Raw genomic sequence first — 13,829 nt, 5'->3', positions numbered from 1 at the left:
AAAAAAAAAAAAAAATCTAAACAAAGACTTATTTATTATTCTATATATGTCTGTGTGTATTTTAAGTTTTTTTTTGTTTGTTTTTTTTGTAGTACAGGATTTTTAAAGTAGGCTTTGAATCTCCTAGCAACAGTTTTGTGTTTGGTGTGAAGAAGGATGCCACTTAAATTAGGGTTTTTATATGCATACTCAGTTGTTCCACCGACATCTACTGCAACAAGACTGCTCCATGCTCTGAAGCTGTAATTTTGTTTTTTAATCAGTTAAGAACGTGCACAGCTTTCTGCTTTTGTTTTTCAGGACTGTCCATTCAGTTTCATTGGTCTATTGACCAACCCCTGCACCTAAATCTCAAACTCTTCATTGCATTCGCTTCTTTGTAATTCTTACTATCGAGTAGACTAATTACTGTTTTTCAAGAGTGTATTGACTATGCTTGACCATATGCATGTCTTTATATTTAGAATCAGGTGACTCATACATGTCCAAAGCCATTTGCTCATTTTGGTTTGGATTGCAATTAATCTATATTTTCCTTTTTTTTTCCTGGAAGAACTAACATATTTAAAATATTGAATCTTCATGCCTATGAATTTTTTTATTTTATATTGATGTGAGTCTTCATTAATATGTCTCAACAACATTTTAATATTTTTGTCTGTAAAGTTATTGTTTTTTGTTAAGTATTTTTCTTAGATACTTGTTTTAGTATGAGAGTTTAAAAATTATATATTCTTTACTTTTATTTTCCTACTCTTTCCCTGACAGAAAACAAAGTGGATATACTTTTGAATACTGACCTTATACCAGAAAACTGATATACTATTATATATTGAGTAAATTATCTTTAGTTCTTTTGGATTCTTTTGATGCTCAGTAGTGTCATCCATTAATCACAAAAGTTTGGTTTCCCACTGGCCAATCCTCATTCCTTTCATTTATTCCTCTTTGCACTATATTTGCTACTACCTCTAGTATAAAGAGTAATAGAAAAACTTGTAGCAGAAACTCTAGGATAAGGACTAAGTTCAAACTTCTACTTTCAATATTTAAAATATTTAAAAGGCATATCTGCTATAGGTGTTGCAAACATATCTTTTATCTAGTTTGGTAACATTTTTTCATATTTCATAAACTTTATTTTAGAATAATTTTAGATTTAAAAGAAAATTGTGACAATGCTCAAGAACATTCTTTCACGCCCCCTAATCTATTCCTCCTGTTATTAACATCTTACCTTGGTAAGGTTCTCTAAAACTAATGAACCAATATTGATATGCAAACATCCTTTGTTTATTAACAAACATACTTTGTTCACATTTATTTCCTTGTCACGAAAAACTATTTTCTGTCCCAGGATCCCCTGAGGATACTCCATTACATTTATTCATCATGTCTCTTTCAATGCCCTTTGGCTGTGCCAGTTCACTGAGACTTCTCTTGCTTTTGAAAACATTGACAGTTTGGAGGTATATGGTCAGGTATTTTGGAAAACAGCCTTTGATTGGGAAATACAAGATTTTTTAATGTTTTGATGTAGGTTATGTTTCCTTGGAAGATGAACAGAGAAGTGAAGTGCCATTCTTATCATATCATACCGACGGCACAGAGTACCAACACAATCTGTCATTGATGATAGTTTGATCACCATGGTGAGGTAGAGATTTCCAGTTTTCTTCAGGGTAAAGTCACATTAATTTTTTCCCTGGGTCATGCTGTCATCTTGGGAAGGACAGAAGACCCAGGAGCAGCCAGTAGTCAGATGAGGCCTCTGAGGGAAAACTGCAGAGACTTCTTGCCCACAAAGAGGAGGATCCACAGAAACCAGCTCCCCCCTGTTGTCATCCCCGGGAGGCCCAGGGGCATGGTGACCCACAGGGGTGTCCCCTGACATCTTAGGGGGGAGAAAGAGGACAAGGCTGTGCTCTGGTGAGTCTCAGTTCAGATAATGAGAGCGGAAGATCATGACAGGGGCCTTCCTGGCATCCCCAAGCTGATACAGAGGACGGACTGGTGAGCTACCCCACCAAGGACACAGGGGGATCCCCCAAAATCAGCCCATTTGTACTCCTAGGAGGCCTTGGGCAGGGCCATTAGGGAGAGATGCTAGGGTGCTCCAGTCCCTCCTAGGGGATTTGTGGAAGTGGAAACCTTGATTTGAAAAACAGTCTCTGGAGAGAAGAGGGAGGGAATGGAGGGCGTGTCAGTAATAATAGGTTGAGGAGACTGAGGGTCCTTCCCACGCTATTTCAGATGGAGGGCAGTGGAGTCCTGCCTGGGGCCTGGGAAGCCATACCCCCCTGTGGAGGGATGTGATTCGACCTCTCTTGCACCTTGCAGGTCTCAGGGATGGGAGGGGCTTATTCGGAGGTGAAAGACACAGATGCACAGAGGCAGGGAGCCCAGGCCATTACAAGAGTCCAGGCACAGCCTCTCAGGAGGGCAGGAAGGGAACATCCATGACTGGTAGTGCCCCCTGTCCTGTCCCTGTGCCTGCTGCCAGCTCTGGAGGAGCCCATCAGGGTCCCCAGATTTACAACTTTCTGACTTCCACTTTGGGAGTCAGCTAGAGGGGAGATTATCTCTGAGGGGGGCAGCTTCGGTTAAGCAGAGGGAGTTGCACCAGGGCTGGTCACGCAACAAGAAGAGAACTCTGTCAAGGACAGTGACCTCCCAACACGGAGGGGAGGCACAGGCTGCACCCTGCCACTCCTTGCTGTCAGCCCTGGAAAAAGGTGGGGTGTGAGTGTCAAGGACTGGGGAGGTGGGAGGGAAGAGTCCGGCAAGGCTTAGGGAGTGAGCAGGAAGGGCAGGAGCACATCCTGGAGGTGGGAAGGAAGGGATGGAAAGGAGGCTGACAAGTGGGGGGTGGTTGCTCCTCTGAGAGGAGGCCCCGCCCCACGCTAGACCTGCTGTCAGTCCTGATCATCCCCGGCAGGGTTCCCGGATGTGCTTTCCGGCGTCCATCTTGGGAGGCTGAAGAACCTGAGGTATTTTGTGACGAGGCTCGTCTCAGGTCAGCGGAGGGAAGAGCCTTAAACCTATCCAGTCTTCAAGGTGAGGGCCCCGAGGGAGAACTGAGGGACCCCCCCCCACCACAGAGAGAAGCCCGCCCGGCTTGCTGTACCCCTGCCGTGGGACTTGTAGTTCGCGGAAAGGAAGATGGTAGCCGAGGGCTGAGGGACGGGTCCTCACGGCAGAGGAAGGGAGGAGATGCCGGCCCGCTAGGGAATAAATAGGAAGACATTGAGGAGGACCAGGGGAACCCCCACCTCAGAGGATGGATTCCCGGAGATTCCCACCCTGCTCCTCAAATCAGCCCTCCTAGAGCTCCCCAGTCGGCTCAGGCTGAGCGGCCGCCCTCTTGTTGCTGGGTGAGGGGCGTAGGGGACAGGGAAGGGGAGGCCTTGTTCTGGGGGTCCCCTGGCAAGTCAGCACGGCAAGCTGCCTCCAGCCGGCAGAGGGAAGACTCCCAGACCCTGGTGGGGACAAGAGTGAGGACTGAGGGGTCACATTGAGAGGTGACAACGTGCTATCAGCCCTCGCGTTTGGTGCCTCCTCGGCCTCGGCTACCGCTCTGGCAGCGCTTGAGGAGCCCTTCAGCCCGCCACGGCACTGTAGAAGCCCCTCTCTGGGCTGGCGGAGGCCGGAGCTGCCTGCCTCTACTTGCGGGGAGGTGTGGAGGGAGAGGCGTGGGCAGGAACCGGGGCTGCTCGTGGCGCTTGCGGGCCAGCTGGAGTTCTGGCGGGTGTGGGGGCGGGCTCCGTGGGCGGCAGATGGAGCGACCAGCCGGCGCCTTGGGGCCCAGGGCAGTGAGGGGCTTAGCACCCTGGCCAGCAGCTGCAGAGGGTGCTGGCAGGCGGGCACTCCACTCGAGTTCTCGCGGGGCCTCAGCTGACTCCTGGCGGGGCAGGGCTCGGGATCTGAAGTCTGCCATGTTCGAGCCCCACCTCCGCGGTGTAGTCCCTGGTGGCCCGAGCCTCCCAGACGGGAGCGGCCCCCTGCTCCATGGCGCCGGGTCCCATTGACTGCCCAAGGGCTGAGGATTGCAGGCGCCGCTCGGGACTGGCGGGCAGCTCCACCTGCAGGCCCCGTGCAGGATCCATTAGGTGAACCCATCAGAGCTCCTGAGTCTGGTGGGGACTTGGAGAACCTTTATGTCTAGCTAAGGGATTGTAAATACACCAATCAGCACTCTGTGTCTAGCTCAGGGTTTCTAAATACACCAATTGGTACTCTGTATCTAGCTAACCTAGTGGGGATTTGGAGAACTTTTCTGTCTAGCACTCTGTCTGTAGCTCAAGGATCATAAATGCACCAATCAGCACTCTGTCAAAATGGACCAATCAGCTCTCCGTAAAATAGACCAATCAGCAGGATGTGGGTGGGGACAGATAAGGGAAGGAAAGCGGGCCGCCCAAGCCAGCAGTGGGAACCTGCTAGGGCCCTCTTCCACAGTGTGGAAGCTTTATTCTTTCCCTATTTACAATAAATCTTGCTGCTGCGTACTCTTTGGGTCCACGCTGCCTTTAAGAGCTGTAACACTCACCACGAAGGTCTGCAGCTTCACTCTTGAAGCCAGGGAGACCACGAACCCACCGGAAAAAAGGAACAACTCCAGATGCGCCGCCTTTAAGAGCTGTAATGCTCACCGAGGAGGTCTGCAGCTTCACTCCTGTCAGCAAGACCACAAACCCACCAGAAGGAAGAAGCTCCAGACACATCTGAACGTCTGAAGGAACAAACTCCAGACACACCATCTTTAAGAACTGTAACACCGCGAGGGTCCGCGGCTTCATTCTTGAAGTCAGGGAGACCAAGAACCCACCAATTCCGGACACGACACGTGCATCAGAACAGACGTGAGGCCACCCGGATCACCCCCGTGGTAGAGTGCTGGGAGGTGGCTGCCACCTCATTACCTCCCACTGCTCTCAGCGCTGTGGAGTTGGCCCTGAGGTTTTGCCTCAGGACAGCAGAGTGGTGGGGGCCAGGCCCTGTCTGAGAACATGTGACAATGCTAACTGAATGCTGAGGGGGCCACGAACCTCAGAACTGTGGGAATCTGGGAGTCTGGCCAGTCCCAGCTGACGTCATAGCTGGAGGGTCTCCCTCACTTCCTCTTGCAGGTGCTCCAGGAACCAGGAGTTGAAGACCTGGGTGTGAGGGACACATACATCCTAAAAGCACCACAGCAGAGGAGGCCCAGGCACTGCCAGGAGTCAAGGTGAGTGCACAGCCTGACTCTGTACCAAGGGCCCTACCCCCAGAAACAGGGCAGACCTGGCAGCACCCAGCCCATAGCCACCCACTGTCATTCCTGGTGCCTCAGACTCTGCCTGCCAGCTGTGCCCTGAGGTGCTTTCTCACATCCTCCTACAGGTTCCCAGGAGACAAACCCCCTAGAAAGACAGGCGACCTGTGAGGCCCTAGAGCACACCTTAAGAGAAGAAGAGCTGTAAGCCGGCCTTTGTCAGAGCCATCATGGGTGAGTTTCTCAGCTGAGGCCACTGGCACTGTGCCTCTCTCCCTCAGTCCTGTGGGATCCTATCATACCCATTCGTGCTCACACGTTTACCTGCTGCTCCTGAACAATATTCATGGTGCCTCTCTCTCCAAACATTCCATGCCCCAGCTTTGAGCAAGGCTTCCAGAAGCCAAATTTCATACTGGAGTTGGTAGATGCAGAGGATCCCCCACATGAGGAAGGGGAGGAAGCCTCCTCCATTTTCTCTTCCTCTCTCCATTTTTTATTCCCCTCCTCCTCCTCCTCCTCTTCTTCCTTCTCATCCTCATCCTCTTCTCTGATTCTGCGTTCTCCAGGGGACAAGCAGATGCCTGCTGCTGGGATGTCGAGTCTTCTCCAGAGTTCCGCTGAGAGTCGTCAGAGTCGTCCTGAGGGGGAGGACTCCCCGAGTCTTCTCCAGAGTCCTCCTGAGGGGGAGGCCACCCAGTCTCCTCTCCAGATTCCTCAGAGTCCTCCTGAAGGCGACGACACCCAGTCTCCTCTCCAGAATCCTCAGAGTCCTCCTGAGGGCGAGGAATCCCTGTCGCCTCTCCAGATTTCTCAGAGCTCTCCTGAGGGTGAGGACGTCCAGTCTCCTCTCCAGAATCCTGCGAGCTCCTTGTTCTCCTCCACTTTACTGAGTCTATTCCAGAGTTCCCCTGAGAGTACTCAGAGTCCTTTTGAGGGTTTTCCCCAGTCTCCTCCCCAGATTCCTGTGACCTCCTCCTTCACCTCCACTTTACTGAGTCTTTTCCAGAGTTCCCCTGAGAGTACTCAAAGTCCTTTTGAGGGTTTTCCCCAGTCTCCTCCCCAGATTCCTGTAACCACCTCCTTCACCTCCACTTTATTGAGTGTTTTCCAGAGTTCCACTGAGAGTTCTCAAAGTAGTTTTGAGGGTTTTCCCCAGTCTCCTCTCCAGATTCCTGTGACCTCCTCCTTCTCCTCCACTTTATTGCGTGTTTTCCAGAGTTCCCCTGACAGTACTCAAAGTACTTTTGAGGGTTTTCCCCAGTCTCCGCTCCAGATTCCTGTGACCTCCTCCTTCCCCTCCACTTTATTGAGTTTGTTCCAGAGTTCCCCTGACAGTACTCAAAGTCCTTTTGAGGGTTTTCCCCAGTCTCCTCCCCAGATTCCTGTGAGCTCCTCCTTCCCCTCCACTTTATTGAGTTTGTTCCAGAGTTCCCCTGACAGTACTCAAAGTACTTTTGAGGGTTTTCCCCAGTCTCCTCTCCAGATTCCTCTGAGCTCCTCCTCCTCCTCCCCTTTACTCAGTCTTTTCCAGAGTTCCCCTGAGAGTACTCAAAGTACATTTGAGGGTTTTGCCCAGTCTCCTCTCCAGATTCCTCAGAGTCCTCCTGAGGGAGACAACTCTCAGTCTCCTCTCCATAGTCCTCAGAGTTCTCCTGAGGGGGAGGACTCCCAGGCTCCTTTCCAGAGTCCTCCTGAGGGAGAGAACGCCCTTTCTCCTCTCCAGATTCGTCAGAATCCTCCTGAGTGGGAGGACTCTCTGTCTCGTCTCCAGATTCATACGTGTCCTCCTGATGGGGAGGACTTCCAGTCTCCTCTCCAGATTCCTCAGAGTCCTCCTGAGTGGGAGGACTCCCTGTCTCCTCTCCACTTTCCTCATAGGCCTCCTCAGGGGGAGGACTTCCAGTCTTCTCTCCAGAGGCCTGTAAGCATCTGCTCCTCCTCCACGTCACTGAGTCTTCCCCAGAGTTTCCCTGAGAGTCCTCAGAGCCCTCCTGAGGGGCCTGCCCAGTCTCCTCTCTATAGTCCTCTGAGCCTTCCTGAGGGGACGGATTCCCAGTCTCCTCTCCAGAGACCTCAGGGTCCTCCTGAGGGGGAGGATTCCCTGTCTCCTCTCTACATTCCTCAGAGTCCTCCTGAGTGGGAGGCCTCCCTGTCTCCTCTCCACTTTCCTCATAGTTCTCCTCAGGGGGAGGACTTCCAGTCTTCTCTCCAGAGTCCTGTAAGCATCTGCTCCCCCTCCACTTCATTGAGTCTTCCCCAGAGTTTCCCTGAGAGTCCCCAGAGCCCTCCTGAGGGGCCTGCCCAGTCTCCTCTCTATAGTCCTCAGAGCCTTCCTGAGGGGACGGACTCCCAGTCTCCTCTCCAGAGACCTCAGAGTCCTCCTGAAGGGGAGGATTCCCTGTCTCCTCTCTACATTCCTCAATGTCCTCCTGAGGGGGAGGACTCCCTGTCTTCTCTCCAGTTTCCTCATAGTCCTCCTGTGAGGGAGGCCTCCCTGTCTCCTCTCGAGATTCCTCCATGTTCTCCTGACAGGGAGGATCCCCAGTCTCCTCTCCAGACTCCTCAGAGTCCTCCTGAGTGGGAGGTCTCCTTGTCTCCTCTCCGCTTTCCTCACAGTCCTCCTCAGGGGGAGGACTCCCAGTCTTCTCTCCAGAGTCCTGTGATTATCTGCTCCTCCTCCACTTCACTGAGTCTTCCCCAGGATTTCCCTGAGAGACCTCAGAGACCCCCTGAGGGGCCTGCTCAGTCTCCTCTCCAAAAACCTCTCAGGTCTTTCTCCTACACTTTAGCGAGTCTTCTGCAGAGTTCCCATGGGAGTCCTCAGAGTCCGCCTGAGGGGCCTGCCCAGTCTCCACTCCAGAGACCTGTCAGCTCCTTCTCATCCACTTCACTGAGTCTTTCCCAGAGTTCTCCTGAGAGTCCTCCTGAGGGTCCTGCGCAGCGTCCTCTCCAGAGTCCTGCGAGCTCTTCCTCCTCCACTTCATTGAGTCTTTCCCAGAGTTCCCCTCAGAGTCCTCCTGAGGGGCCTGCCCAGTCTCCTCTCCAGAGTGCTGTGAGCTCCTCCTCCTCCTCCACTTCCTTGAGCCCAGTCAGTGAAGAGTCCAGCAGCCCAGTAGATGAAGATACAAGCACCTCAGACACCTTGCTAGAGAGCGAGTCCTTGACAGACAGTGAGTCCTTGATAGAGAGCGAGCCCTTGTTCACTTATACATTGGATGAAAAGGTGGACGAGTTGGTGCGGTTTCTTCTCCTCAAATATCAAGCGAAGCAGCCTGTCACAAAGGCAGAGATGGTGACGAATGTCATCAACAGGTACACGGGCTACTTTCCTATGATCTTTAGGAAAGCCCGCGAGTTCATAGAGATTCTTTTTGGCATTTCCCTGAGAGAAGTGGACCCTGAGGACTCCTACGTCTTTGTAAACACATTAGAGCTCAGCTGTGAGGGGAGTGTGAGTGATGAGCAGGGCGTGCCCCAGAACCACCTCTTGTTTCTTGTTCTGAGTATCATCTTCATGAAGGGCACCTGTGCCTCTGAGGAGGTCATCTGGGATGTGCTGAGTGGAATAGGGGTGCGTGCTGGGAGGGAGCACTTTATCTTTGGGGAGCCCAGGGAGCTCCTCACTAAAGTTTGGGTGCAGGAACATTACCTAGAGTACCGGGAGGTGCCCAACACTGCTCCTCCACGTTACGAATTCCTGTGGGGTCCAAGAGCTCATTCAGAAATCAGTAAGAGGAAAGTAGTGGAGTTTTTGGCCATGCTCAACAATACCGTCCCTATTTCCTTTCCACCCTCGTACAAGGAGGCTTTGAAAAATGTGGAAGAGAGAGCCCAGGCCATAATTGACACCACAGATGACTCCACTGCCACAGACAGTGCAAGCTCCAGTGTTGTGTCCCCCAGCTTCTCTTCTGAGTGAAGTCTGGGGTAGATTCTTCCCTCTGAGTTTGAAGAGGGCGGTCGAGTTTCTACGTGGTGGAGGGCCCGGCTGAAGCTGGGGAGAACACAGTGCTGTTTGCACTTCTGTTCCATATGGGTGGTTAAGGGATTTACCTGTTTTCCTTTTGGGTATTTTTCAAATGCTTTTCCTATTAATGACAGGTTTAAATAGCTTCAGAATCTTAGTTTACGAATATTACTCACACGTGTATTGTTATTTATCTGGTTTAAGAGTAACAGTTTGATATTTTGTAAAAACAAAAACACACACAAACACACCACATTGGGAAAACCTTCGGCCTCATTTTGTGATGTGTCACAGGTGATTGCTGTAGGAATTTTCTTGAAACTGTGAAGGAACTCTACAGTTAAATACTGGAACAAAGTAAAGGATTGTTAATATTTGCATTTCCTCAGTTCCTTTAGTCTGTTGTTCTTGAAAAATAAAGATACATACCTGGTTTGCTTGATTTATGTAAGAAAGTAGCCGAAAGTAAATTGTAATAAATAAAAATATCAGTGACTCGTTTATTTGATGACCATCATATCAGCATTTGCTCATAGAAGTTACCGTTAGTAGTGAAGTTACTATTAAAAGCAAGACTTATCCCTACCCCTAAAACGGTAGAGTGTAGCTACAGACGCCATATCAGGAATGTGGTAAGATTTTCTCTACAATCTAAAGAGTAAGTTTCAAAAGGAGTGGGGAGGTGAGACTCCAGATGGACGCTTTGAGTAAAAAGGCTCTGAGCTAAGGCAGTTTTGGGCTTTGGGAAACTGCAGGTGCTTCTGTGGGAGCTGATTGTTATGAAGCTGGGTGGTGGCAGGGCCCAGTCTCTCAGAAGGTGAGAGAAAAGCCTGGAATGGAAAACTACTTGAGCAGTTGGCTCTGGGTGGAGGATGAAGCAGAGAGGAGTCTCCACATGGGGAAGTCATGGAAGGTGTCCTGTGGCTCTGTCACTGGGGAGTGTGAACACAGTACAAGGACTAGGTGATTGATCCCCATCATCTGCAAGGGTTTCCTGAGAAATGTGGTGAGAATCCCTTGATGTGGTGCTCAGAAGCCTCCGGGCTGACACTCATCTGCCTGGCCTGGGAGAGCCCAAGCCCATTCCATTAACAGGACTTTTATTTGGGTTATTTTGAAAGTAATGTGGACAAGTCTAAGCAATGTGTAGATTTTTAGTGGCGCTTAAAACTAGGGGTTAGGTGGATGATCAGTGGGGAAGGTGAAAAGGAGTTAGTCCTTAACTCAAAGTCTACAATCTTTGATTTGTATGCAGCTGTGTAAGCCTCTCCTTACCTGAATGATACAACGTATCCTTTTAGAAAGAAAATGTCCTGAGTTATATTTATGAAGCCAAACTTTTCGTACAGTTCATATTCCATGGCATATTCAGCTGGATGTTCTCTTGACGTTTTGGATAAAAAAACATGAGCTGAATTTTTCTCAAAAGACAGTGGTAGACTTTGGGGTTATAATCATATTGATGACAACTGCCGTTTATTAAAATTCCAAGACATGCCAAGCTGTGTGCCAGGTGTTTTACTCACATTACATACATTCCAGCAATTCTACAGAACAGGGATTATCAAACCCGTTTTACAGACGAAGAAGCTGAGGTTATAGTTCATGACAAATTCTCCAAGATCCCATGATGATCACATGATTAGAAAGTGACTGGGCTGGGGCTTGAGTTCTGAAATCATCTAGACCCACACTGTCCCCACTCCTCTCAGCCTGAGCATAGCCTTCTTTCTGTTAAGTCACTTCTCTTCACATTTCCTAATGTCTTCCAGGTAACATAAAGAAGAAACCTGTGACAAAGCATTTAGATGGGCCTAGAGAAGAAAGGTGACAATGCGAATCAATACCATTCAGGGATCGTTTGGGCTTTCTTTAGCTAAATTCTTCCTGTTATGAGCCCTAGGTGTCTTGAGAGCTGACTGTGTCTGGGTGCCAGTGCTTTTGTCCAGCCCCAGGCCTTTCCCACATTACAGCACCCTCCAGTTGATCTCCCCTGTGTGCTCCCTTGTGCAACTCTGGAAGCTGGCGTGCTGACTAACTTCTCACTGTGGTCTCGCCTCTGAAACCTGTGCCCAGCCCTCAGTGCAAGAGCCCAGAGACATCTGCCCTTTCCCTGACATAGACCACTGTGTGTCCCTGGAGAAGTTCCCTGAGTGATCCATCCCTCCCTGGGGCTCCTCCATGATAAAGGCCCTTCGATGTGAATATTCACTTTGGATAGTGCCATTTCCATACCTAGGCTGGGCATCTTCAACACACTCTCAGTGTATTTCCAAATAGGCTGCAGAGTAAAATCTGATTTTCCACATAACATATGGGTTTGTGGGATGTAATCCTAAGGTCAGATATAACCTATTTGAAATCTTCCTAATATTTGATACTTGTAGTATGATTTTAATGCGATGCATTATTTGAAACAGGGCACTGAACACAAACAGAGATGAATAAGCTTTTGTAGATGATCAAATGCCAATCTTTCCTTCATAAACTTTGTGGATGAGGAAAGGCTATAGACATCACTTTGTAAATCATCTACAAGATGGTAAATTTCTGAAAAAAAAAGCAAAACAATAACAAAATCTTGAAGACTGCCTAGGACGTGACCAGGGTACTTTGGGGAACATGCCAGCTCTGATGAGAAATAAACAATAGTTAAACATCTTTCCACTGTCTCTTGTGTGTGTACCTGCCCCACAGGAAAATCCTGGCTTGCAGTGAGCCACAGGCACATGTATAGCTTTTCAGGAATGTTCTGTCATATGGAGGGTAGCAGAGGCTCAAAGGGTAGGTTATTTTTCATACACCAAAAATATGAGAGAATTCTCAGCCTAAATAAATTATATAGGTTATGAAAGGACAGTGCCAAGTGATATTGAGGGATTAATGTTGACCCTCCCTGTGAAGACTTACAGAATTGTTTTAAAACTGTATGTAATCCTGTATTTGAAACCACCAGTCACCTTATAGGTGCAAGAAAATCTTGGAAGATTTCAAGGTTATGCAGACATTCCCAGAAACAATCCCAAGGAATGAACAGACTTACTGTCGTCAATTATAATAGTTGCTTTTCATTCAGCACCATAATAACATGTGGAAGAGGCTACAAGTGCCCGCCTCTGTCTTGTCTAGCTCGCCTTCCTGGCTGGTTCATTTGTAGACAGAAACCAGTGCATCATTCCCATGCTTCCATTTCTGTTCAGCAGTTGATATCTGTTGTGACATGGAGCTACAAGGTGAAAGCAGCTTGGATTCCTGTCTGAATTGAAAGCCAGGACCCGCTGTGGGTTAGTTTCTTACACCATAACACAGAACCACAGGCTGGGTGACTTCAACGATAGAATTGTATTTTCTCACATTTCTGGAGGCTAAATATCTAAGATCAAGGTGTTGGCCAGTTTGATTTCTTCTCTGGCCTCTTCGTGGCTTGCTGATGGCCACTGTCTCACTGATTTCTTCCATGGTTGTTCCTTGGTCTGTGTGTCTGTGTCTTAATCTGCTCTTCTTATGAGGACACCAGTCATATTGAATATGATCCTAACCATAAGATCTCAGTTTACATTAGTTGCCTCTTCAAAGGGTCTGTCTCCACATGCAGTGATACTCTGCAGTCCTGGAGGTTGAGACTTGGATATATGAACTTGGAAAGAGGGACACAATTCAGCCCACAACACCCTGCCAACTTAAATCAGAATTTATTTGCACAAAAATAAACTCGTGTTAAGCCATTTAACTTTCAGGGACTTTTTTCTCTTCCATCAGGTTACTGTTAATATGACTACAGGAGTGCTCCTCTTCCTTTTCTTAGGGTCATTTCAATATTTGACTTAAAAGTAAGTAGTGCATGTATTTTTGTTGCAAGAAAATTCTAAAAGTACATAGAAATGGCATTGTTGTCTTTACAAACTTCCTCCAAGACTCAGCCTCCTACTCGGAAGTTCCCACAAGTAACAGTGGGGCCGTGCAAATTGTAAATATGATTTTCGATTTTGGGCTTTCATACAGATGGGTGTGCTATTTTATGTATACACATATATGTACGTATACACACACATGTAATGATATAATGATATGCATACAGATCTGCCACTTACCTTTGCCACTATTACAAGTTCCGTTGCCTCGTCCACAAACTTCTACATTGAAATTAAAATGTGGCAGTCATTTCAAGATAGGATTATTTCAAAGACAATCAAGTTAAAATGAGGTTATTAATGCTGGCCTTAATAGAAGTTGCTATAAAAAGGGGATATTTGGGCGTAGATATATGAGTAGAGAGATGACAATGTGAGTAGACATGGAGGGAAGACAGGAAAACATCCCGCAATCACAGCCCTCATAAGGAATCAATCTTGTGTACACTTTGCTCTTGGGCTACCAGATTCCAAAACTGTGAGACAATGAATTTCTGTTGTTTTGTCATCCAGGTTGTGGTACTTTGCTATTGCAACCCTGACATGCCATGATACTCACTTATTAAAATGTACCCAGCATCTTTCCATGACAGCACATAGAGATCTGCCTTACTTTGGCAACTTCTCCCGAGAATGCCAATTTATTTCTGTACAATAACAGACTGGACCTACCTCCTCCTGACGAACACATATT

At 48.3% G+C, this 13,829-nt stretch overlaps 1 protein-coding gene across 3 annotated transcripts; it reads left to right on the top strand.

Moving 5' to 3' along the window:
• The first annotated feature begins 2,928 nt into the window (after nt 1-2,928).
• LOC126945975 (melanoma-associated antigen C1-like) lies at nt 2,929-9,678 on the top strand. 3 transcript variants are annotated; one of them, XM_050775912.1, is made up of 5 exons: nt 2,929-3,057; nt 5,130-5,227; nt 5,383-5,488; nt 5,824-6,226; nt 6,332-9,678. In XM_050775912.1, the coding sequence occupies exons 3-5, from the start codon at nt 5,485-5,487 to the stop codon at nt 9,174-9,176; spliced, it is 3,252 nt and encodes a 1,083-aa protein (XP_050631869.1). In that variant the 5' UTR covers nt 2,929-3,057; nt 5,130-5,227; nt 5,383-5,484; the 3' UTR covers nt 9,177-9,678. The 3 variants fall into 3 exon arrangements, with proteins under 3 accessions (XP_050631869.1, XP_050631868.1, XP_050631867.1); XM_050775911.1 differs by having other exon boundaries at nt 2,929-3,016; nt 5,824-9,678; XM_050775910.1 differs by having other exon boundaries at nt 5,824-9,678.
• Nucleotides 9,679-13,829: the final 4,151 nt, after the last annotated feature.

The sequence above is a fragment of the Macaca thibetana genome, chromosome X, assembly GCF_024542745.1.
Source record: "Macaca thibetana thibetana isolate TM-01 chromosome X, ASM2454274v1, whole genome shotgun sequence".
NCBI lineage: Eukaryota > Metazoa > Chordata > Mammalia > Primates > Cercopithecidae > Macaca > Macaca thibetana.
This window is presented reverse-complemented; position numbering and strand designations above follow the sequence as displayed.